The 27047-nt window shown below is 38.7% G+C and overlaps 1 protein-coding gene and 1 long non-coding RNA gene across 3 annotated transcripts in view; one reads left to right on the plus strand and one right to left on the minus strand.

The window, feature by feature from the left end:
- Positions 1-23250, minus strand: part of LOC133651086 (uncharacterized) — a 28052-nt gene extending 4802 nt beyond the window's left edge. The window contains exons 1-2 of the long non-coding RNA XR_009826369.1: positions 23065-23250; positions 2508-2665 (exon numbers count right to left, since the gene is read on the minus strand). This is a non-coding gene — a long non-coding RNA (uncharacterized LOC133651086). The remainder of the gene's footprint in view (positions 1-2507; positions 2666-23064) is intronic.
- csf1rb (colony stimulating factor 1 receptor, b) lies at positions 2611-26342 on the plus strand. Of its 2 annotated transcripts, none has more exons than XM_062049015.1 (22): positions 2611-2671; positions 5888-6139; positions 6207-6488; positions 8682-8818; positions 13754-13913; positions 13981-14290; positions 14348-14463; positions 14532-14640; positions 14704-14864; positions 15006-15106; positions 15169-15295; positions 15375-15479; positions 18032-18142; positions 18207-18345; positions 18442-18503; positions 18571-18659; positions 18728-18850; positions 18921-19032; positions 19102-19201; positions 23071-23191; positions 23271-23364; positions 23434-26341. In XM_062049015.1, exons 1-22 carry the CDS (start codon positions 2611-2613, stop codon positions 23487-23489), a joined length of 2928 nt encoding a protein of 975 aa, XP_061904999.1. In that variant the 3' UTR covers positions 23490-26341. The 2 variants fall into 2 exon arrangements, with proteins under 2 accessions (XP_061904999.1, XP_061905000.1); XM_062049016.1 differs by having other exon boundaries at positions 2613-2671; positions 5838-6139; positions 23434-26342.
- The last annotated feature ends 705 nt before the right edge of the window (positions 26343-27047 follow it).

Genomic DNA, 27047 nt, shown 5'->3' on the forward strand with positions numbered 1-27047 from the left:
CGGACACTAGGACCTGTTGTAGTTCCCAGGTGGGGGCGTGGTTTTGGTGCGTCTCCCCGGTGCACATTTGTGGCGCCAGAGACTCGTTGGCAATGCAAGAATAAAGACGTGTTTTTAGAGCTATTTTGTTCCGGCGTAGCAGAGCTTAGAACATGTCTTGACCCCAGAATGCAGGGACGGCAGGCAAAGTGCACATAAAAAGTATTCAATAACAAAATAAAGAGTGCTGTAGAGACGTGCAAAAGCATAACAATGATCCAGAGGCTTCCTGATTGGCTACCGGAGACGGTTGTGTGAGGGGTGAGGGAGCCAGCGATCAAAGTAAAGGTGCAGTAGAGGCAAACCGGAAGTAGAACTGAAAATAACAGCGCCGGAGAGGAAACAAAACAAAACACAGGAACATAAAGAAACCAAGAGCTGTTATATTGCCTCACTGGTGACCCCGTTGAACCACGGCACCTCTACCCCGCTGTGGCAGCGACGATTGTGGCCGACATGCTCCGACGACCTGGCCTCGCGGTTCTTTCGGTCCGAAGGACTGTTCCGTGTGGGAGGTACAGCCCACAACGACACCAGGCACTACCAAGTCGTCGTCGTGAAGTTGAAGACCCTCTCAAAGAACTGCTGCTCAGACGGTACGGTCTCTGAAGTCTGGATTACGCTACTTTTGTTGGCCAAAACGAAAAAGGAAAACGGCAAAACAGATGCCACCTTTCTATAGACCCCGTTTCCATATGAGTTGGGAAATTGTGTTAGATGTAAATATAAACGGAATACAATGATTTGCAAATCCTTTTCAACCCATATTCAGCTGAATATGCTACAAAGACAAGATATTTGATGTTCGAACCCATAAACTTTATTTTTTTAATGCAAATAATAATTAACTTAGAATTTCATGGCTGCAACACGTGCCAAAGTAGTTGGGAAAGGGCATGTTCACCACTGTGTTACATGGCCTTTCCTTTTAACAACACTCAGTAAACGTTTGGGAACTGAGGAGACACATTTTTCAAGCTTCTTAGGTGGAATTCTTTCCCATTCTTGCTTGATGTACAGCTTAAGTTGTTCAACAGTCCGGGGGTCTCCGTTGTGGTATTTTAGGCTTCATAATGCGTCACACATTTTCAATGGGAGACAGGTCTGGACTACAGGAAGGCCAGTCTAGTACCCTCACTCTTTTACTATGAAGCCACGTTGATGTAACACATGGCTTGGCATTGTCTTGCTGAAATAAGCAGGGGCGTCTATGGTAACGTTGCTTGGATGGCAACATATGTTGCTCCAAAACCTGTATGTACCTTTCAGCATTAATGGTGCCTTCACAGATGTGTAAGTTACCCATGTCTTGGGCACTAATACACCCCCATACCATCACAGATGCTGGCTTTTCAACTTTGCGCCTATAACAATGCGGATGGTTCTTTTCCTCTTTGGTCCGGAGGACACGACGTCCACAGTTTCCAAAAACAATTTGAAATGTGGACTCGTCAGACCACAGAACACTTTTCCACTTTGTATCAGTCCATCTTAGATGAGCTCAGGCCCAGCGAAGCTGACGCCGTTTCTGGGTGTTGTTGATAAACGGTTTTCGCCTTGCATAGGAGAGTTTTAACATGCACTTACAGATGTAGAGACCAACTGTAGTTACTGACAGTGGGTTTCTGAAGTGTTCCTGAGCCCATGTGGTGATATCCTTTACACACTGATGTCGCTTGTTGATGCAGTACAGCCTAAGGGATCGAAGGTCACGGGCTTAGCTGCTTACGTGCAGTGATTTCTCAATATTTCTCTGAACCCTTTGATGATATTACGGACCGTAGATGGTGAAATCCCTAAATTCCTTGCAATAGCTGGTTGAGAAAGGTTTTTCTTAAACTGTTCAACAATTTGCTCACGCATTTGTTGACAAAGTGGTGACCCTCGCCCCATCCTTGTTTGTGAATGACTGAGCATTTCATGGAATCTACTATTATACCCAATCATGGCACCCACCTGTTCCCAATTTCCCTGTTCACCTTTGGGATGTTCCAAATAAGTGTTTGATGAGCATTCCTCAACTTTATCAGTATTTATTGCCACCTTTCCCAACTTCTTTGTCACGTGTTGCTGTCATCAAATTCTAAAGTTAATGATTATTTGCAAAAAAAATAATGTTTATCAGTTTGAACATCAAATATGTTGTCTTTGTAGCATATTCAACTGAATATGGGTTGAAAAGGATTTGCAAATCATTGTATTCCGTTTATATTTACATCTAACACAATTTCCCAACTCATATGGAAACGGGGTTTGTACTTAGCTACGAGTTCTTTCTTGAAATCAATAGTGTTTTTCACCTTTGCCACTCGCAACTTTATTTGGCCCCGCGGTGAGACTTTGTTTAGGTACCCCATTCCGGCAAATGGACTAGTTTGTGACTAACTGTTTGGCCGTACCATAACCGACTCATACGTTACTACTGTGTTTTGATGCTAAGTTTTACATAATAGGATAATCGCACTCACTGGTTGTCAGGACTGCTGTTGGAGGTCTGAGGCTGTAAGCAGGGGGCGGAGCCAACATCTGGCAGGAAGTTGAGCCGCTTGAGTGTCAGTCAGTTTGAAGAAGATGGCGATGAAGACGTTCTGTTTTCTCCTGCTGTCAATCATCTCCGGTGGCTCCGCTGAAGGTGAGAATATAACAACAAGAAAATGCCACTTCTCTCGTGTGAACGCCCCAATGCTGCAGCTGAAATATGATGTCAAAATATGTTTAAATGCACAGTAGGAATGGTTTGAATATTGAAGAAAAGTTGAAATGCTGGTAGAATGTACAAATATAATTAGAATGTAGAAACACTATGATCGTAGAACAGGTTTGATTGTTAAAATGGTTTGAATGTTGAAAATCGGAAACTACTGAAACGTTGTATGAATATAAAAAAGATAAATGTATGTTGTAATAGTTGGAATTCAACTATATGACTCATGGGTGTATGGCAGCAAAAGTATCTAAAAAAAATGCTCTGAGATTTGAATCCAAGTTACTGTGTTGAGAGGCCAGCGTGTAATCTACTGAACTAAACAGGCTGGCTGTCATAATAATGTACAACTTTGGTTGTTAAAGGGAGCGACTAAACTGTTGAAAATGACATGTGATTATCCAGAATTCTTTGCTATGTTTTCAGTTCATTTCGGGGCTAAATTAAAATTATTATTTTTTACAATCAAGTGTTTTACCTGATTGTGTGAAACATTTACTTGCAAACCAGCTAACATTTTTTTTTAAATACATTTAAAAAAAAGTTAAAACCATAGGTAAATTTGGTGGGGGAACTCAAAAGCACATAATTGCATCACTGCATTTGTAAATTATGATATTGGCAGCATCAATACAATATGTAAAAAGGCAAAACTCTGCAGAGGTTATGGCTCATTTCAGACTATTACATGTTTTTTGTTACTACAACAAATACATTTCCTGATAGTGTGGAACATTTACTTGTATTCAAGGTTAGTTATAGGGGGGGAAACAAGATAACTAAGTGAGAATGGTGGGGGGAGTACCAAATATATTGTCCTATATTTTGGAAAATCATGACTGGGAATTTTTTGATAAAAAAAAAGAAAAAAGAAAAGCAAGTTTTATTGTCCGGATCAAGACGATTGTTTTCATGTTGGAATAGTGGAAATTAGTTAAAATCTGTGCGAGGAGTAAAGACAAAAACGGATAGAAAATACAGGAAAATAATGAATTGCTGTAAAACGGGTAATATTGGAGAAGGTGTCCTGGAAGCGCTGAACATTCTGACGTTTGAACGGGATTAACGGTTTGGGGGTTTTAGGTGGACGAAAAATGCTGTGGAAGAATAATAATAGATTAATTTTGGTGTAGCATTCACATAATCATTAGATTGTTAGTAAGTGACAAAACAATATGGGTAACAATTAAATAATAATCAAATGTATTTTTAACAAGTGATTGTATATAATAATAGAACACTCGTAGGTTAAAAGTTAGAGTAAGTTCTAGAAGCTCCCGGTTTGATGGTGGACATCTTTTCCATCCTAATGAGGACAAGTGTGTCTTCTTCCTCTTTTCTTTCCCAGACCCATAACTTCCAAACTGCTGACAAGCGTTAAACACAAAGTTTCACTTCTGTTTTTCACGTCATCTCAACTGTCACGTCAACAAAAATCTCTTGTCCTGATTTAAAGCAAACTTCCCTAACAAGGTTTTTTTTGGTTGTTGTTATTCTAAAAATCCTAAATTTACTTTTCTATTCTAACTATTCATCTATATCGTTCTGCTTCAACAGCTAGATCTAAATCGGTTTAATCAATCCAGAGCAACATGTAATCTGAAGGCAGCTGAAAATAATACTTCTTATTTATCCTAATTATATTTGACATATTTGGCAAATGCAAAGTGTATGTTTTTCTAGTCAGGCACTATTTAATAATGAAATCTGATGCACATGTATTTTTTTTAAATTGTATTATGAAACAAACAAAACAAAAACAATTGTATTATGACTAAAACATCAAATATCAGATTTTTAAAAAATATGTATTTTTATTATTAATATTGTATTTGTTGTTTTTATGTATTTTATTGTACAAATTATTGTTATTTACAATAATGAAAAAACTAAATAATTAATACAAACAAATGCAATTGATTTTAAATAAAATGTATTTTTATTTTTGGTTAACAAAATAATTGTATATTATTGTTTATTTTAATATTTTTTTTAAATTAGTGTTATTAAAGACATGCACCTGGCTGATTGGCAACACTAAATTGGCCCTAATGAATAAATATGAGTGAGAATGTTGTCTGTCTATCTGTGTTGGCCCTGCGATGAGGGGGCGACTTGTCCAGGGTGTACCCTGCCTTCCGCCCATGTGCAGCTGGAATAGGCTCCAACACCCCCCGCGACTCCATAAGGGACAGGCGGTAGAAAATGGATGGATGGATCTACAATAATGAAAAGAGAAAATATTGTTTGTATTTCCTGTTCAATACAAACAAATCCAATTGATTTTAAATAAAGTTTTTTTTGTTTTTGGTTAACAAGATTAGTTTTTTAATTATTATTTTGTATTAATTATATTTATAAAATTATTATTTTATTTACAATAATGAAAAAACTAAATATTGTATGAATTTCATTTTTAATAAATACACATCCAATTGATTAAATTTTTATTTTTTTTGGTTAACAATATATATTTTTTTATTATTTATTGTATTAATTGATTTTCATTGTTTGTTTGTTTGTTTTAAATGAGTGTTATTATTTACAATAATGAAAAAAATAAATATAGTATATATTTTCAATACAAACAAATCCAATTACATTTTAAATAAAATGTTTTTTTTCTTTTTGGTGAAAAAAATATATGTTTTAATTATTATTATTCATTGTATTTATTTATTCTTTAAATTATTATTACTATTATTTACAATAATGACACATCTAAATATTGTATGTATTTCTTTTTTAATACAAACAAATCCAGTAAAAGTAACATTATTTTTGAAATTATAATTTATTATTATTATTATTACAATTTCATAATTTTTTGTATTTATTTTACTTTTTACATCACTATTTACAATAACAAAAATCTAAATATTGTATGATTTCTTTTTTAATACAAACAAATCCAATTGATTAAAATGCTTTACTTATTAACAAGATATTTTTTAAATTATGATTTATTGTTATTATTATTATAATTGTATTATTTCTTGTATTTATTTATTTTACTATTTAAATTAATCTAAATATTCTATATATTTCCTTCTTAATACAAACAAATAAAATGAGGCTCCATGTTTATCCTCAGGCGGGGTAGCCACGCCCCCACTGTCAATCACCTGCTCGTCTTCCTTCCAGACATGTCTCCACCATCCATTCATCTCAACTCTCAATTGCTACTGAACGGGTCTGAAGTGGTCTTGAACGCCGGCTCCACCTTCAGCCTCAGTTGTCAGGGCAACGCTTCGGTCCGCTGGTCCTCCACTGCGTTTCGTTCGCCGCCCGCCCAGAATGGCGTGCTGGAAGTCCGACACACCGGAACGTACCGCTGTTCCTACGTCAACCGGAGTCTGGAGCATTTGCACACTCAAACCCACCTGTACGTCAAAGGTGAGCGAGGCCACGCCCCCTTTTTTTCCACAATCAACTGCCATTTCACCTACTTTTACTGGGGCAGACCCGTCCAGCATCTTTGTCACGCCTCGTGGGATGACCCCCACCGTCAAAGAGGGCCAAGACTTCCTGGTCAGGTGTCTGCTGACAGACCCGTCCGTCACAAACCTCACCCTCCAATCAGAGGACCAACAACTCCCCAATGGCATGAACGTGACCTTTGACCCCCACAGAGGAGCTCTCATCCATAAGGTCCAGAAAGACTTCAACGGACGTTACTTCTGCTCGGGATCCAAACTTGGGAGACACTTCAGATCCAAAAGTCTCAACCTGCTGGTGGCACCAAGTAACTTTTTTACCTGTCTCTCTCTCACCTGTCCTACTTGTCTCTCTCCGTCTCACTTGTCTGTTGCTCTCTTAAAGGGGAACTGCACTTTTTGGGGGAATTCTGCCTATTATTCACAATCGTATAAGACAAAAGTAAAAATCGTCTCGTTCTCTGTGGTTAGCAAAGCAGCAGTTCATCCTCAGTATATTCAGCTTCGAAAAGATAAGGTCGTGAATCCTCATTCGTCCAAAAATAGTCGACGTCGTCATCTGTTACCAAGTCTGCCGTGAATAGAAAACACACTTGCGTTTGATTCCGGAAGTAGGAACACATTTCTTGCAGGAAGTCGGAAGTGCACTGCTATGGAAACGGAAATAAATGCGCCGAAGAACTAGTTCCGGCTGTGCATAAAATGACCAAAATACGATAAATATTGAACATATTGTTATGAACGTGTCTGTAACTACATTACATATAGACTTGCAGTGTGTATATAAACGTTAATGGAGGGTTTTGGAGTAGTTTTAGAGGGCTTTGAGGGTTACAACAGAGACTCCCATTAGCTGCATCTTCCAAGTGTGTTTTTATCATCTTTAAAATCCTAAAAAAAAAAGATGTGTGTTCTTGTCTCTCATGATTGTGAATGACAGGCAAAAAAAAAAAAAAATTCCTTTAACTGTTTGTCTCCGTCTCACCTGTCTTTCTATCCGTGTCTCATTTGACCATTTACCTGTCTTTCTGTCTTACTCTCACTTAACAAGATATTTAATGTTTGAACTGAGAAACTTGATTTTTTTTTTGCAAATAATCATGAACTTAGAATTTAATGGCAGCAACACATTGCCAAAAAGTGGTCACATGGGGCATTTTTACCACTGAGTTACATGGCCTTTCCTTTTAACAACACTCAGTAAACATTTGGGAACTGAGGAGACCAAAGGAGACTCTTGTACTATGAAGCCACGCCGTTGTAACACGTGGCTTGGCATTGTCCTGCTGAAATAAGCAGGGGCGTCCATGTTAATGTTTGTTTGTGAACGATAGGCAAAATTCCAAAAAAAAGTGCAGTTCCCCTTTAACTGTCTGTCTCCGTCTCACCTGTCTTACTCTCACTTGACTGTCTCACCTGTCTGTCTTTATGTTTCTCATGTAGCAGTCTCACCTGTCTGTCTGTCTGTCTCACCTGTCTTTCAGTCAGTCCGTCACTCGACCGTCTCACCTGTCTTTCTGTCTTACTCTCACATGACTGTCTCATCTGTCTGTCTTTCTGTTTCTCATGTAGCAGTCTCACCTGTCTGTCTGTCTCACCTGTCTTTCAGTCTGTCCGTCACTCGACTGTCTCACCTGTCTGTCTCTGTCTCACCTGTCTTTCTGTCTTACTCTCAGTTGACTGTCTCACCTGTCTGTCTTTCTGTTTCTCATGTAGCAGTCTCACCTGTCTGTCTGTCTCACCTGTCTTTCAGTCTGTCCGTCACTCGACTGTCTCACCTGTCTGTCTCTGTCTCACCTGTCTTCCTGTCTTACTCTCAGTTGACTGTCTCACCTGTCTGTCTTTCTGTTTCTCATGTAGCAGTCTCACCTGTCTGTCTGTCTGTCTGTCTCACCTGTCTTTCAGTCTGTCCGTCACTCGACTGTCTCACCTGTCTTTCTGTCTTACTCTCACTTGACTGTCTCACCTGTCTGTCTGTGTCTCACCTGTCTTTCAGTTTGTCTCTCACTCGACTGTCTCACCTGGCTGTCTCTCACTTGACTGTCTCACCTGTCTGTCTCTGTCACACCCGTCTTTCAGTCTGTCTCTCACTCGACTGTCTCACATGTCTGTCTCTGCCTAACCTGTCTTTCAGTCTGTCTCTCACTCGACTGTCTCACACGTCTGTCTCTGTCTCACCTGTCTTTCAGTCTGTCTCTCACTCGACTGTCTCACACGTCTGTCTCTGTCACACCCGTCTTTCAGTCTGTCTCTCACTCGACTGTCTCACATGTCTGTCTCTGCCTCACCTGTCTTTCAGTCTGTCTCTCACTCGACTGTCTCACACGTCTGTCTCTGTCTCACCTGTCTTTCAGTCTGTCTCTCACTCGACCGTCTCACCTGTCTGTCTCTGTCACACCCGTCTTTCAGTCTGTCTGTCACTCGACTGTCTCACCCTAGCTCATCTCTATTTCCACCAGTCCCTTACTTGACTATGTCACTTGTCTGTTTCTCGTCTCTAGGTCATCGTCATCCTCCTCAGGCGTCTCTCAAACAGAGTGAATTTTTCCGCCTGGAAGGAGAAACCTTCGAGGTCACCTGTGTGACAAGTAACCCCTCCCACTTCTACACTGTCACCTGGACAGACCCCCACGAGCAGGTGAGAAGTCAGACGCTACCTTTAGATGGCCTTCATGTCCCTAAAGACGAAGTTACATGCTGTTTTTGAAGACAGATACTTCTTAAACATTTCATGTTTTGCCGACATTGAAATATAATAATTTTTATATGAAACTAATGGTGTGTATTAGTTAGTTCTTTACAACAAAACAAACTAATGATAGTAACTTTACACACTCGACATACATCACAATATCTCTTAGCAATGTTTCCCATCAAAATGAATGAAAAAATCCATTAATCCATTTTAGCCCTCAAAAAACATCAACATTTTAACATAACACTTTTGATAAAATAAACACATTTTACGATAAGAAAGTACAATAAAGTATAATACAAACAATTACAGTAGTTTTATGAAGTAACAAAATATTAATGTACATAAGTTACCTTGAACAATATATTCTTTAAGCTGCTTCTTCAAATTTTCATGAATAAATGTCCGCCATTAAATTAATTTCAACACCCTCGTCATTACATCCTTCTCAATTATTTCCTCAAATAGTGCAGTGAATTACTATTCAGAACTTGATCACGTTTTGCACTGTACATCTTTTTAAATCTGGACTTCAAACCTGATATTGCTACTTTTAACTCTTGCTTCATGCTAAACCGGGATCTGCTCTTTGTTTTCATTGCATGAACCAAAGAAAAACTTCCCAAAGAGCTAAGACGTAGCAAAGGGTCGTAAAATGGCAAGAAAAAACACACAATTCAGCAATTTCCTTAGCGTGGAGCTTGTTGATGTGATTGCTACATGGAGTTTCCCTGTCAGACAAAAAGAATCTTCCAACTTCCCCAATTTCTTCTTCTCTTTTTTTAAATTTATTTATTTATTTTTTTCACCCTGTGCTAAAAAGTCACATTTTGGAGTCCAATTACCAGAAAGTCAGCAGATAACTCTGAGCGAACAAACACGTTGGCATTGATTAGCTTAGTCTGTCATTCCATCGAATCTATTGATATTTTAAAGACCATTTTTTTGTATGTATGTAATAGAATATAATAGAATAGAATAGAAAGTACTTTATTGATCCCTGGGGGAAATTCAGCACCACAGTTCGCTCACAATAAACAATAAACACTTAGGTATATTTTATGAATAATATACAGTAAATACTGTCTATTAAACAGCATTATTCATATGTGAATAATATAAATACAGTCTATTATACAGCATTATTCACATGTGAATAATATAAATACAGTCTATTATACAGCATTATTCACATGTGAATAATATAAATACAGTCTATTATACAGCATTATTCACATGTGAATAATATAAATACAGTCTATTATACAGCATTATTCACATGTGAATAATATAAATACAGTCTATTAAGAGGCAGTATATTCTTACAAACATTTTTTAAATCATTGATATAGATTAGAAATGAAAGAGTTCCCAAAATAGAATCCTGAAGAACCCCAGAAACTAATCTAGCTCTATTAGAATTATGATTATTAATAGAAACAATATTGTTCTCTTTTAGTAAGATAGCTATATAGTCATTTTAAAATATTTTTATGGGATTGAAATGTTAAAATTGTCTGTATTCAAAAGCCTTACATACATGTAAAAATATGCAGAGGAGTATAATGCTTATGATCTAAATCGGTTGCAATCTTGTCAACAAATTGTAGCAGACCCGTGTTTTTCAACCTTTTTTGAGCCAAGGCACCTTTTTTTTTTAGAAAAAGTTAAGAGGCACGCTACCAGCAGAAAATGTCCAAAAATGAATTGATTAACGTGGACCCCGACTTAAAACAAGTTGAAAAACGTATTCGGGTGTTACCATTTAGTGGTCAATTGTACGGAATATGTACTGTACTGTGCAATCTACTAATAAAAGTTTCAATCAATCAATCAGACACTCAGTAGCCTATGTTGACAACATAAAGTCGTCCTCATTAAATACCTGACGTCATTGTTCGATTTGAATTCAAACAGCAATATGTAATACTCTTCCATACTATCTACTGGTATGGAAGAGTATTACATATCTAGACAGCACAGACACTCAACTACAGCACATTCTAATTACTGGTTTGCAAAAACCTGATGCATAATTTCGCGCAGCACACTGGCTGAAAAACCCTTTTTTTAAAAATCAGAACCTGTACTGATGAATATATTAAATACAGTTATCAGACAAATATTTTACAATTCTTGTATAAAACCGCAACTAACCGTCACTAATTCTCTTGTCTTAAAGCAGACCTGGGCAAATTAAGGCCCGGGGGCCACATGCGGCCTGTTAAACTTTTCAATCTGGCCCGCCGGACATTCCCAAATTTTTTTTTTAGATCTTTAAAATGGAAACTGTAGCTGCCATTATGATGTGCAGTGATGTTTTTTACAACAAAGTTCTAAAGCTTGGTGATGTATCAGATGTATCAGATTGTAGGTGGGTTTTTTTTTTTTACCCTTTGCGTTCATATTTCGCTGTTTGTTGCATTTTTGTCGTGTTTCGCTTGATTGTAAAATATTTTGATCGAAAGTAGATGTGTGACATTCATATGTTGTCAATATTCAGTGTTTTATCGTTCATAGTTAATATTGTAAATCCCACATTCTTTATTTTCATGTACATTCTGGATGTCTCATTCAGTTCTTTTTTTTAAGGGGGTCTGTCATAACGTTTTTAGCTTTCAATCAGACATTATTTTGAGGTTTTGAATTAGTGTTCCTAAAATAGGACCCAAGCACACATACTGTACAGCACATTTTAACAGCTTATATATATATATATATATATATATATATATATATATATATATATATATATATATATATATATATATATATATATATATATATATATATATACATCTATATATATATATATATATATATATATATATATATATATACACATCGTACATATGTGTGTGTATATATGTATAAATGCATATATATATATAAAAATATATATGTATACATGCATATATGTATATAAATATATATATATATATGTATATATATATATTTGTATATGGATAGAGAGAGAGAGAGAGAGAGAGAGAGAGAGAGAGAGAGAGAGAGAGAGAGAGAGAGAGAGAGAGAGAGAGAGACCAGCCCCCAGATACATTTATTTCTCAAAATTTGGCCCCCCGAGTCAAAATAATTGCACAGGCCTATCTTAATTTAAAGTAAGCCTACAAAGTAGTTAGCTACATGCTGCCATCTACTGGTATGGAAGAGTATTACATCTCTAGACAGCACAGTCACTCAACAACAGCACATTATTTGCGGATTATAGGCTCCAGCAACCCCCCGCGACCCCAAACGGGACAAGCGGTAGAAAATGGATGGATGGATGCTTTGCAATAACTTGATGCATAATTCCGCGCGGCACACTGGCTAAAAAATCAAATGTTTTAATCTGAATCTGTACTGATGAATAGATCAAATACAGTATTTTACAATTCTTGTATAAACTAATTGATCTACTTATTTTGAGTCATGGTGGCTTTTTTTTATTTTTTAAATCATGTCATGGTGAAACTAGTAAGGGTGTCAAAAAACAAATCTATTTTCAAATGATTCACGATTCTTAATCGATTAAAAAAATATATCAAAAAATCGATTTTTAAGTAATACAAAACTTCATCAGATCTTTTGTTATTTTATGGAGGAATGTAGTTGTGTGAATGCTCCAAAGCATATGGTTTTCTATACAAAAGATCATTTATTTATTCAACTTAATTGTATTGTTCTTTTTCTTCTCCAGATTTTGGCGCGCTCTACCGTCCACATTTTTCACCCGATTCAAACTGTTCCAACTTCAAACTGCTCAGCATGTTCGCTTTCCCTTGACAAATTCCCACATTTCCCAGAATTCCAGGTTTTCCGGGACATTTTTCCCATTCAAAATGAATTGGCCATTTTTCAAACTTCCACCATTTCCACATTTTTCAACCGCTTCAAACCATTCCACCTTCAACACATTCCACTCATTCAAAGTATTATTTTTCCAAGTTCCAAAAAATTCCAGGAATTCCCGTTCAAACCCTTTTTTTTGGCGACTACTCCTTCCACATTTTTCAACCCACTTCAACCATTGCACCGTCCAAATATTCCTCTTAATCAGGACAAAAAACAAATTTGTTTTTCGAACTGGAAAAATTCCCGGTTTTCCCGAAATTCCTTAATACCATTTTTCAATTAAAAATGTTACTGCTTCAACATTTCTCGACCGATTTGAAAAATTCCAACACCAACCATTTCAACTAATTCAGACCATTCATGTTTTTTTTTTACCCATCCATCCATCCATTTTCTACCGCTTGTCCCTTTTTGGGGTCGCTGTAGCCTATCTCAGCTGCAGTCGGGCGGAAGGCGTTGTACACCCTGGACAAGTCGCCACCTCATCGCAGGGCCAACACAGATAGACAGACAACATTCACACTCACATTCCCACACTAGGGACCATTTAGTGTTGCCAATCAACCTATCCGCTTTTCCTGAAATTCCCAAATTTTGGGGAAATTCCCATTGAAATCAATGGGACATTCCTCAAAGTTCCACAACTCCCACATTTTTCATCTGATTCAAACTGTTCCAACTTCACAATATTCCGCCTGTTTGGGAATTGTGTGCTCTACTTCAACAATTCTAAAAAAAAATTCCAGGATTTCAGTTCCACTTCAGCATTGAAGCATTCACACGCAATTCCTTCAGGAATTGCCTCATCTAGTTAATCATAGAACTGGCACCAAATGTTATTAAAAAGTATTGATTTTGAATCAAGGTACGATTCTGAATCCAATCATAACCTCCAGGAATCGAATCGAATTGTGCGGTGCCCAAAGAGTCACAGCCCTAGAAAGTGGTGATACAAAAGTTGGGGACAGACACCATCATCTTCTACCCTGTATTGGCCAATATTGGTCTGGTTTTTCTTTCCAGGCTCCAAACGTCACGGTGACTCGTCACTACAGCAGCCATCTGCAGATGAACAGCACTCTGAGCGTTGTCGGCGTGACTCGGAACGACAGCGGACGTTACGTGTGCACGGCTCGCAACGAGGCCGGCGAGGCGACGGCGGCTGCGACGCTAAACGTCCTCGGTGGGGAAAAAAAGGTTAGCGGGGGTCATGTGATGGAAGAGGACTAAACATGTATTCCCTCTGTCAGACGCTCCCTTCCTGAAGGCGTTCCTACAGCGGCGTGCTAATGCTCCAGGGAACGCGAACGTGAGCAGCGGCTGGGCGGAGCTCAGTGGAGAACTACACGCTAACGCGACGGACGACTGGGAAATGCTCGCTAACGTTAGCACTGACGAAGAGGGCGCTGATGTGGTCGGCGGCAGCGTGGTGTACGTGCAAGAAGGCGGAGACGTCGCATTGACGGTTGCCGTGGAAGCGTATCCGCCAATCAGGAACCTGGACTGGATGACGCCGACGCACACCAAGAAGACGCGGAGCTACACGGCTAACGGCTACGGGTTAGCATGATGACACTGGTCGTGGTTGTGTGTTTGTCACAGCTGGGATGTTTGCAGGTCGCTAACGAGCCTGCGGCTGCGTCGCGTTCGCTACGAGGAGGAAGGTCGTTACGCTCTCCGATTCGCCAACTCGTTCTTCAACGGCTCCCTAAACTTGGACCTGCGAGTTCTCCGTAAGCATACGGCCACGCTTCCCTTCGTCTTCACTCTGACGGATGTTTTGCTACATTTGAACCCCAAGGCGCGCCGAGCAGCCTCATCACGGTGGACAACGACACGCTGACCTGCAGCAGCTCGGGCTTCCCCCTTCCCACAATGCTTTGGGTCACCTGCGGCGGCCTCGTCCACACGTACGTTCCACTGCACCCCCCGCGTGGCGCTTCTAATCCCGCTGACCCTGACTTCCTGTCCAGGTGCGGCAACATCTCCGGCGATCGGGTTGAGGACGTGGCGACACAGGAAGGGGAGGAGCTTAAGAAGCACATGCCCCTCCCTCAGTCGCCGGCCGATGACGTCACCATCGAGTGTGTCTCCTTTAACAGCGTGGGACTCTCGCGGGACGTCTTCATGCTTCGTAAGCTTCCCACCGTCACCATCTTGGTTCTTAATTAAGTCCTAAAACTGGAGGATGTCGTCGTGGCTTGTGCAGCCCTTTGAGACACTTGTGATTTAGGGTTATATAAATAAGCATTGATTGATTGATTGACTTTTGCAGGAAGTCAGAGCTTCTTCAAGCAGCCTCTTTTCGTCGCCTTGAGTGGCTCCGCTGTGGCACTTTTGCTACTCTTGTTGTCCGTCATTCTACGGATGAAAATGGTTAGTACGCCGACGACGTCCTTCGCATTTGTCCAAAACTGTGAGAAATGTCTGCCGCCCAGAAACCAAAATACGAAATCCGCTGGAAGATCATCGAGAGCTGCGACGGCAACAACTACACCTTCATCGACCCCAACCAGCTGCCCTACAACCTCGAGTGGGAGTTTCCCCGGGATAAGCTCCGCCTCGGTACCTTGACTTTTCACCGGCGCCTAAAAATAGAACAAGCTTGCATCGATTAACCTTTGACCCCTCTTGTCTTCGCCAGGTGCTGTTTTAGGCTCGGGGGCCTTCGGAAAGGTGGTGGAGGCCACAGCGTACGGCCTCAGTACCGAGGAGGACGTGACCCGTGTAGCCGTCAAAATGCTCAAACGTCAGTCCCAATTTTGGACTTTTATCAATACTGCCATCCATTTTTCCATCGATCTTGATCGATCATCAGTCATTCATCCATTATCAATTATTTATCTAACTTTAATAATTCATCTATCAATCATCAATAATTATTCCATTAACCATAAATCAATCAATCATCCATTTTCCATGAATTAATCATCAGTCAATGTTTAAATATTTATAATTCTTCAATCAATCAATTTTTCATCAATCAATGACCAAATATTTATTAATCATTCATTAAACAATCATCAATTATTCATGTACTATTTATTAAATCATCATCTATTAGTTATCAATTATCAATCATTCATCCATTATCTATCAATCATCAAAAACATTTCTTCAGTTAGGCATCACTTATTCATTAATTAATCATCAATTAATGATAAAACATTCATTAATTATGCATCAGTCAATCATCCATTATTTATCAGTTAACCATCCATTAATTATCAATTAATTGTATATTATTAATCATTCATCCATTATCATCAATCATCATTCACTCTTCAATTTGTCATCAATAAATCACTCATCGATCATTTTAATCAGTTAATCATCAATTATTCATCAAATAATCATCAATCAATGATCAAATATTCATTAGTGAGTCATCAATCAATCATCCATTATTATATCAATGTTTCAATCAATCATGTATCAATCATTCACCAGATATTCATCAGTGGTCATCAATCATGTATCAAAAAATCAAACTTTAATTAGTCATCAACGATTAATCAATCATTCATCAGTTAATTATCAATCAATGATCAAATATTAATAATGCATCAGTCAATCATTCATTAATCAATCAATCATCCATTTTTTTATCAGTTAACTATATATTATTAATCATTCATCCATTATCATTAATCGTCATTTATTTTTTATAAATTAATCATCCATTATTCATCAATCAAACATCCATTGATCATTTTAATCAGTTAATCAACAATTAATTAATCGACCATTAGTCATCAAATAATCAATCAATGATCAGATATTCTTTGATGATTCATCAATCAGTCATCCATTATTTATACATCTATCAATCAATCCTTCATAAATGATTCACCAGATAGTCATCAGTTGTCATCAATTATGCATCAATAAATCAAACTTGAATTAGTCATCAACAATTAATAATCATTCCGTTTTCATTTATCGGTCATTCATCAATAATCAATTATTTAACAAACATTCACCAGTTATTCATCAGTTGTCATCAATCATTTATCAATAAATCGAACTTTAGTCATTAACAATTAATCAATCCATCATTCGTCATTCTTACACCAGATGTTAATCGATCATTAATATCATCAATCAATTGCTCATCAATCATTGATCAATAAATAAGTAAATTGGTAATTAATAATTTATATATCATTTTTTTAATCAAACATTCATCAATCATTTATCAATAAATTACTAATACTCAATTCAGCTATTATCCATTATTCATCAGTCCTTCACTAAATGTTCATCAATCAATCATCCATCATTCGATCATGTTATTCATCCATCATTTACAAAATATGAATCAGTTATCATCAATGATTCTTTAACAAATTAAACATCAGTCATCAATAATTAAGCAAATATTTATGAATCATTCATCAATCATTCGTTATTCACAATGCACACACACACACACACACACACACACACACACACACACACACACACACACACACACACACACACACACACACACACACACACACACACACACACACACACACACATGATATGAGTCAGTTATTATCAATGATTCATCAACAAATTAAACATTAGTCTTCAATAATTAATCAAATATTTATCAATCATTCATCAGTCATTCGTTATTCACAATGCACACACACACATTCTTGTATTTGTTACCTGAGACCTCTGAAAAATGCCTACATCTTTAGGACCACCCTTTCCAGATATATAAAGATTTGTATTTACAACATTAATAATATATAAATACTATGCAAATACAAAAAAAGCAAGCTATTAGTAATTTTAAAATGTTTTTATTTGTTTGTTTGTAATTGTTTTTTAATCTTCATTATTTACTTTAAGTTATTACAGTATGTCTCTATATACATATTTTATTATTTTTATTAATTTTTGCCAAAGAGGGCGCATTTCATTTTCTAAACACACTTGTTATTACATATGATGGCCAGAGGGGGAGCATTTAAAATTTTTACACACACTTGTTATTTCATATGTTGACCAGAGGGGGAGCACTTTTAAAACCGACACACAGTCAATTTGAAAAATCCCTCCTTTTTTGGGACCACCCAAATGTTGATAGGTTTCACCACCAGGGGTGCAAATGAGACATTCTCTATTAAATGCAATGGTTTTCCGTATTGGGACCATGATTTATGTCCTAACTTGTTCACCGGTCCTCATATGGAAGATACTTTTCCTTGTTGAGGTCTCAAGAAGGCTAGAAATACGAGAACACACACACGCACACTCACACACACACACGTCCATGTAAATGTGTGCACGTTTTTCACACAGCGAGCGCTCACTCGGAGGAGCGGGAGGCTCTCATGTGCGAGCTGAAGATTCTCAGCTATCTCGGTTACCATGACAACATTGTCAACCTGCTGGGAGCCTGCACTCAAGGAGGTGAGAGTCAAAGGTCGCAACATTTCTACAAACACACTTTTGGCTGAAAACCTCTGTGCACCAGGCCCCATGCTGATGATCACGGAGTACTGTAGCCATGGCGACCTGCTCAATTTCCTGCGTGTGCACACCCAAGACTTCATGGCGGCCATATTGAACACCAAATACTCCAATGTGACGGGTCAGGACGTCAGGCTCAGGAGGTCCACCATTTTCTCCTTCCTAATCTCTCTTTCGTTCTTGTCCTTTTTCATCTTCTTCCTCTCAGGTACTGACAATGTTGTGTGTGTTCGTTGCAGTGACAGTGGGATCTCTTGTTGTTCCGAGTATCAGGAAATGAAACCGATGCGTTCACCCTCAGGTAACACACTAAACACCTAATAAACACACACACACAGCCAACTTTTGTGCGTGTTTGCGTCATTCAGGTGCGCACGTGGAGCGTTTGTCTGTCAGCGAACTTATGAGGTTTTCGCACCAGGTGGCTCAGGGTTTGGACTTCCTGTCATCACGAAATGTAACAACACACACGTGCACACGAATGCACATTCACTGACTCACTACACCTCACTCTGTGTGTGTCAGTGTATCCACAGAGACGTTGCAGCGAGGAATGTCCTACTAACCGACCGCCACTTTGCAAAAATCTGCGACTTTGGTTTGGCAAGAGACATTCGCAATGACGACAGTTACATTGTCCAGGGCAACGTTAGTGACTACACAACAACAACAACAACAACGTGGGGACCACTCTTCATCACCCCTATTTGTTTGACAGGCGCGTCTCCCGGTCAAGTGGATGTCTCCAGAGAGCATCTTCCAGTGTGTTTACACGGTACAGAGTGACGTCTGGTCCTACGGAGTCCTACTGTGGGAAATCTTCTCCCTAGGTAACCATGGCAACACCACATCATCTCTCTAACTACATGGACACGTCACCTGTGTACCCACATCCTCAGGTAAGAGTCCATACCCCAATGTTGCTGTGGATACCAACTTCTATAAGATGATCAAAGATGGATGTCACATGGATCAGCCCGAATTCGCTCCAGCCCAAATGTAAGGCCCCAAACCATTGTTTGTTCTTGTCAATAAAGTTCATGGACAATTAGGTGGTTGACGATAGCAGGTGAATGTCCTTGTCAGTTAAGTTAATTGGCCTTAAAGTGGTTGACAAACAGCAGGTTAACTTCAATGTCAATAAAGTTAATTGGTGGTTCGGTGGTCAACCACAGCGGATTATTGTCCTTGTCAATAAAGTTTATGAATAGTTAAGTGGTCAATGACAGCCGGTTAACATCCTTGCCAATAAAGTTATTTGGCGGTTAAGTGGTCAACGACAGCGGGTAAATGTTCTTATCAATAGAGGTAATACGTGGTTTTGTGGTTCGCAATGAAAGATTAACATCCTTGTCAATAAAGTTAATGGGCGGTTAGGTAGTAAACGACAGCGGCTTAACCTCTTTGTCAATAGAGTTAATAGGCGATTAAGTGAGCAGCAATGGCAGGTTGACGTCCTTGTCAATAAAATTAATGGGCGGTTAAGTGGTCAATGACAGCGGGTTAACATCCTTGTCAACAATGTTAATTGGCGGTTAAGTTGTTTTTGACAGCGGCTAATGTCCTTGTCAATAAAGTTCATAAGCGGTTAAGTAGTCTGCAACAGCGGCTTTATGTCCTCGTCGTTGTCAATAAAGTTCCTGAACGGTTAGGTAGTCAACGACAGCGAGTTAACATCTTTGTCGATAAGTTAATAGGCGATTGAGTGGTTGATGAAGGCAAGTAATTATGTCGTCAATAAAGTTCATAGGCGGTTAGGTAGTCAGCGACAACGGGATCACGTCCTTGTCAATAGAGTTAATAGGCGGTTAAGTGGGCAGCAATGGCAGGTTGACGTCGTTGTCAATAAAGTTCATGGGCGGTTAAGTGGTCAATGACAGCGGGTTAACATCCTTGTCAACAATGTTAATTGGCGGTTAAGTTGTTTTTGACAGCGGCTAATGTCCTTGTCAATAAAGTTCATAAGCGGTTAGGTAGTCAGCAACAGCGGCTTTATTTCTTTGTCGTTGTCAATAAAGTTCCTGAGAGGTTTGGTAGTCAGTGACAGCGAGTCAACATCTTCGTCGATAAGTTAATGGGCGGTTAAGTGGTTAAGGACAGCGAGTAATTTTGTCGTCAATAAAGTTCATAGGCGGTTAGGCAGTCAGCGACAACGGGATCACGTCCTTGTCAATAGAGTTAATAGGCGGTTAAGTGGGCAGCAACGGCAGGTTGACGTCCTTGTCAATAAAGTTCATGTCGGTTAAGTGGTCAATGACACCATGTTTACATCCTTGTCAATAATGTTAATTGGCGGTTAAGTTGTTGTCAACAGCGGCTAATGTTGTTGTCATTAAAGTTCATAGTCGGTTAGCTAGTCAGCAACAGCGGGTTAACATCTTGTCGATAATATAATGGGCGGTTAAATGGTTGATGACAGCGAGTAATGTCGTCGTCAATAAAGTTCATAGGCGGTTAGGTAAATGACAACGGGTTAACGTCTTTGTCAATAGAATTTATAAGCGGTTAAGTGGGCAGCAATGGCAAGTTGACGTCCTTGTCAATAAAGTTCATGGGCGGTTAAGTGGTCAATGACAGCAGGTTAACATCCTTGTCAATGTTAATTGGTGGTTAAGTTGTTGTCGACAAGCAGTTAGGTAGTCAGCGATAGCGGGTTAATGTTCTTGTCGTCAATAAAGTTCATAGGCAGTTACGTAGCCAACGACAGTCGGTTTACGTCCTTGACAATAAAGTGCATCAGCGGTGAAGTGGTCAGTCCTATTGGGTTAACGTCCTAGTCAATAAAATTCCTGTGCGGTTAGGTAGTCAATGACAACTGGTTAACATCTTTGTTAATAAGTTAATAGGCAGTTAAGTGGTTGATAACAGGGAGTAATGTTGTCGTCAATAAAGTACATGAGCAGTTTAGTGGTCAATGACAGCAGGTTAACATACTTGTCAATAATGTTAATTGGCGGTTAAATTGTTGTCAACAGCGGCTAATGTCATTGTCAATAAAGTTCATAGGCGGTTAGATAGTCAGTGGGTTAATATCCTTGTTGTCAATTAAGTTTATAGGCAGTTAGGTAGTCAACAACAGCAGGTTAACGTCCTTGTCAATAGAGTTAATAAGTGGTTTAGTGGGCAGCAATGGCAAGATGACGTCTAGTCAATAAAGATCCTGGCCGGTTAGGTAGTCACTGACAGCAGGTTAACATCTTTGTCAATAAAGTTCATGGGCCGTTAGGTAGTCAACGACAGTGGGTTTACGTCCTTATCAATAAAGTGCTTTGGCGATGAAGTGGTCAATCAGTACGTGTCCATGCACTTAATTAGTCAGATTTCTCAAATAGTTTGGCTCTAAATAAGAATTCTAAATCCCATGGAAACAAGTTGATCTGATTGTGTTTTGTTTGTGAAAAGTCAGACTAACACACCTGGATTTTGCGATTGAAAACCAGATCTCTCGAGTGGGTGTGTGCCGCCAGTACAACCAAGAAGCAGATACCATTCAATAAAAACATAAGCAACAACTTTAATTACTTCACGAATGAAAAGAACGGAACACTTTGAAGTGCATCGATGGTCAAAAAAGAACTGAGATTTATTTTAAATGTAGCTAAGGAAATGGAGAATGCTGACTTAATTTGGACTCCCAAACAAAATACAAATTAGATGGGAGAGAATAGTGCACATATATTACAAAGCAAAGAATAAAGTGTACACAAACCTCTTTACGCTGCATTTGTGCCCTCCAAACTGATTAACAATAACCCTGTTTTCCACACAACTGACAAGATGATCCAGAAAAATAGCAACCTTCATCTGGAACAGTTTTGGCCGGGGGCATGATCGGTCTTTTGCTTCGAAATTTAAAACTCCTTCCATCAATCCACAGAGTCTTATGAATGAACTCTGAGACATTCAAAAGTTTTGTTTCCATGATTCTCCCTCCGAAAATTTTTAAACAACTCTCTTTCGCCCGTCTTTCTTTGCTTCCATACATTCTTGGTCATAGCGTCATGTTAATAGCGCATTCTAAGATAATTTCTTGAGGCTGTCTGCTATTTAACATCAGCTTAGCCATTGGAGGTGTAATATTTGTAATATGTGCCAAAATTACAACAAAGCTCGGCTTTTAACTTGTAAGGATCTGCAGATGCCTGGTGTGACGTCATAGGTCAATGGGAAAAGCAATACAATTATCCCTGCTAATAGGAAATAAGTGCCCCCCAGTGTACGGGGAGGTACACAGTGTGTGACCAATAGTCGCGTTAGAGAGTGTGAAATCAGACTAATTTAGTGCATGGAAACTTAGTGAATGCTAGTGGGTTAAGTGGTCAACGACAGTGGGTTAACGATGGCCTAATAACATCAATTTGCAATATACAGTAGTTTATGGCCGGTTAAGCGGTTAATGACAGCGGGTTAATGTCCTTGTCAATAAAGTTATGCTGTTTTAAATCAGATTCATCACATTTTTTAATTTTGATCACATGAATTACTTGTTTTCATGATGTAAATTAATTACAAACATTGAAAATTATTTGAATTGACTGCACGTCATTCATTGGTTGAAAACTTAGTAACGGTGTCCTATGAAGTGCAAATGTTTTTAAACGTCTGGAAAAACGTTGTTAACAAAGTGATGATAAGGCGAAATTTTCCACAATGTAATGGAGTAGGAGTCTTCTCACTCATCTTTGCACGTGGTCACTGACCGTACCGTCTTTCAGGTAACCTCTTGAAAGACTGAATGTGTGGTCGGAATAAATGGTGTGATTCATTTGGGGTTATACATGATAAATGTGATATGTTTTTGTGATTAATCACGGGTTAATTCATTACCTTTGACAGCTCTACAAAAGCTAACTGAAAGTTACCTTCAGGTACCAGCTGATGACTCTGTGTTGGAATCTGGAGCCGACAGACAGACCGACCTTCAAAATGATTGGTGAGATGATCGAGAAGCTCCTCCCTTCCTGCAACAATGCGGGTCAGAGTGAACAGGTGAAGACAAAAATCACACACTTGAGTTCAAGCTGATTTGGTTTCAATGTTACGTTTCCCCCACCCACCCCCCCTCAAGCCAACGTACAAGAATATCGACGAGTGTGGAGAAGAAGAGGAGTTCGAAGAAGAGGAGGTTAGAAATGGCGAGTCACTGAAGGGGGAGGAGCAAAGTGAGTGTTACACAATTTTCCCTTCACGAAGCTTCAAACGTTACCAATGAGTTATTCTTTACTCATCAGGTGGCAGCCAGGAAGACGAGGAGGCGAAGAGGATGAACATCTACCAACTCTCATGATGCTTTCCACTAATCATGTTGTTCTCATCTCTCATGTCATGTATTTTTACTGTCTTCCTCCATACCGGTCCTTCTCAAATAATGGGGCATGGTGCGAGGCCAGGGGGGAACGTGTGTGACCTCGGGGAACATGCTTTTTTTTTGCCTTACCAGAATATGCTGAAGCGTACACTACCGTTCAAAAGTTTGGGGTCACCCAAACAATTTTGTGGAATAACCTTCATTTCTAAGAACAAGAACAGACTGTCGAGTTTCAGATGAAAGTTATCTTTTTCTGGCCATTTTGAGCGTTTAATTGACCCCACAAATGTGATGCTCCAGAAACTCAATCTGCTCAAAGGAAGGTCAGTTTTGTAGCTTCTGTAACGAGCTAAACTGTTTTCAGATGTGTGAACATGATTGCACAAGGGTTTTCTAATCATCAATTAGCCTTCTGAGCCAATGAGCAAACACATTGTACCATTAGAACACTGGAGTGATAGTTGCTGGAAATGGGCCTCTATACACTTATGTAGATATTGCACCAAAAACCAGACATTTGCAGCTAGAATAGTCATTTACCACATTAGCAATGTATAGAGTGTATTTCTTTAAGGTTAAGACTAGTTTAAAGTTATCTTCATTGAAAAGTACAGTGCTTTTCCTTCAAAAATAAGGACATTTCAATGTGACCCCAAACTTTTGAACGGTAGTGTATGTAGTACTTCACTGTAACCACAGTGGGAGACGAGGAAAGACCGGTGTGTTTTTTCCTTTTATGTTAATAAGCTTACAAAGTAATGGCGTAACAGAAAGTATTTGAGAAGTACTGCTCTATACTATATAATGCACTGTAGTATAGTCCATACACTGTAAATGTATAGTATACAACAGGGGTGTCCAACTTACAGCCCACCTGGCGTCTTCAGACGGCACAAGTTCATTCAATAAACAATGGCGGGAAGTTCTATATTAATATCATATACAAATAGCCTGGGGTCTGAGTGCTGCCATTTTGTCGCCATGTGGTGGCTAATGAAATCACCTCCACCATTAATTAAACTTGCAAGGATGACAGCACTGCATTTACTTATATAACACAATCCAAACCACCTAGTCGTGGTGCAGAAAGTAAAAAAAATCAACCAGCACAAAAAGTCTGCAAACATGGTCACAAATAACACAACCTGCTCATTTAACTTTGTGGATGTTATAAAAAAAATACATCATATTAAAAAATCTGAATTACACCAATTTAAATTCATTACAAGGGATGATGGGAAAAATGCAAAACACTCTCTCCACACTTATCCATGTTTGGCGCATTTTAACAGCTTAATATTTCTGATTGATAATAACAAAACTTTAAGGTCATACTATTAATAAACATTCATAATAATTATTAATTATATATCCATTTTATTGTTATTGTAGTAATATGTAAAAACTAGGGTTGTACGGTATACCGGTACTAGTGAAGTACAGCGATACTAATGAATCATAAACAGTACTATACCGCCTCTAAAAAATACTGATTCCCCTTGTCGTGACATTGCTGGGTTAACGAGCAGAGGAGCATGTTCGGCAGTGCACAGTCACAGAGTACTTACAAGCAGAGACGGTGTGTAGACAGGAAAGGGAGAATGGACGCCTTTTGGCCTAAAAACTAAAGATAAAGCTGAAGCAATAACACTAAAACGCTGCCCTGCAAGAGGTGCTTTAAAACATGGCTAGCTAGCTAGCGGCTAACGTCCATCCGCAGTCGGCAGTGTTTTAGCTACTTCTAAATCACTAATCATCGCCTCCATAGCGGCAAATAAAGTATGTTTTCTCAAAAGTATCATTCCTGCAGCACGAGGAATAGCTAAACATGCTTCACTACACACCGTAGGAGGATACAATAACTCACCGGCGTCACCGCTAACAAGCTGGCGCTTCACAATGTAAAAAAACGCCATGGGTGGATCTACACCTGACATCCACTGTAATGATACTGTGAGAATGAGATATTTTTAAGTGTTCTTTTTTAATCCATAGCCATGTTTAAAGCAGCTAGTATTTTCTCATGTAGTGTGTCTTTTCGTGACCTCCTTACTTTTATCTTATGTCAGCTAGTAAACTCTTTGTTTTGTCTTAAGGGTTCCTGTTTGTCGGCTCACAGAGCTGTTTTAGTCAGTTCCTTATTTGTTTTGAAGACGCAGCTGTGCTCCTTTCTGGGCGAGAGGGGCTGTTTTCACTCTACCTAAGCTGACTCTTTTTGTTTGGATTTCGACCTCGCTTGCTGATGCTATGGTGGGCGTTGTAAGGGCTGGTCTCCTGAAGCTTCAGTAAAACTTGATATTGTACCATTCTGTCTCTGGGGTCCTTTTTACTCAACATATATGTCATCCAAAAGAACTTGGGATTGACCAGTGTGTTTTATTCCCTGAGAGGAAGACTGGTCGCGTGGAACAATACCAACAACAGTACAAGAGCTTATCTAGTCGATAATACTATGATTAGATCGATATTTTTTATCATCACAAGATCTTTTTTTAAATTTTTTATATTATGTTTATAAACTCAGGAAATGTGGACCAATGTATGATCCTGTAACTACTTGGTATCGGATCGATCTGTATACATGGTTCACTACAAATTTCGGTACCAATGATGGGCAAGCTACTTGGAAAATGTAGTAAGCTAAGCTTCAAGTTACTCTCGATTAAAGGTAGCTAAACTACAGGGGAAGCTATGCCCAGTGAATTGTAGCAAGCTACACTACTACGTCAAAGCAAGCTACATACACTACTACGTCAAAGCTACATACATTATGATGCCAAGTATGACATGCATTAAGCTACAGAAACCCATTTAACGGCATTTATATCTATGGGCCCACATGTATAATATCAATGTTAATGTAACTGAGAGGGTCTTACTATTAACTATCTGTCATTTGTCAGACATGGCGGAAAAAAAAAAGAAACTTCAAAATTGGCTCTCTAGCGGTACTTTAAAATGAGAAAAAAGTAGCCCCTCCCACCAGTTTCACGTATCGACATGATAGACGTCTCCTGCGATTTTCGTGTCGATACGTGGGACTGGTGGGAGGGGCTACTTTTTTCTCATTTTAAAGTACCGCTAGAGAGCCAATTTTGAAGTTTAATTTTTTTATATATATATCCATATATATCAAATATATAAGTATATATCAAATATATATATATACTACCGTTCAAAAGTTTGGGGTCACATTGAAATGTCCTTATTTTCAATGAAGATAACTTTAAACTAGTCTTAACTTTAAAGAAATACACTCTATACATTGCTAATGTGGTAAATGACTATTCTAGCTGCAAATGTCTGGTTTTTGGTGCAATATCTACATAGGTGTATAGAGGCCCATTTCCAGCAACTATCACTCCAGTGTTCTAATGGTACAATGTGTTTGCTCATTGGCTCAGAAGGCTAATTGATGATTAGAAAACCCTTGTGCAATCATGTTCACACATCTGAAAACAGTTTAGCTCGTTACAGAAGCTACAAAACTGACCTTTATAAACACATCACCAAAACATCAGTAAAAAAAATTATACC

Source organism: Entelurus aequoreus, linkage group LG05, assembly GCF_033978785.1.
Source record: "Entelurus aequoreus isolate RoL-2023_Sb linkage group LG05, RoL_Eaeq_v1.1, whole genome shotgun sequence".
Lineage (NCBI taxonomy): Eukaryota > Metazoa > Chordata > Actinopteri > Syngnathiformes > Syngnathidae > Entelurus > Entelurus aequoreus.

Bases quoted from the DNA above. Each gene is read 5' to 3' on its own strand.
- csf1rb (XM_062049015.1), top strand. From the start codon at position 2,611: ATGGCGATGAAGACGTTCTGTTTTCTCCTGCTGTCAATCATCTCCGGT. The intron at 13,914-13,980 runs GTGGGGAAAAAA...TCCCTCTGTCAG, and splicing joins TGCGACGCTAAACGTCCTCG to ACGCTCCCTTCCTGAAGGCG. The intron at 14,641-14,703 runs GTACGTTCCACT...CTTCCTGTCCAG, and splicing joins TGCGGCGGCCTCGTCCACAC to GTGCGGCAACATCTCCGGCG.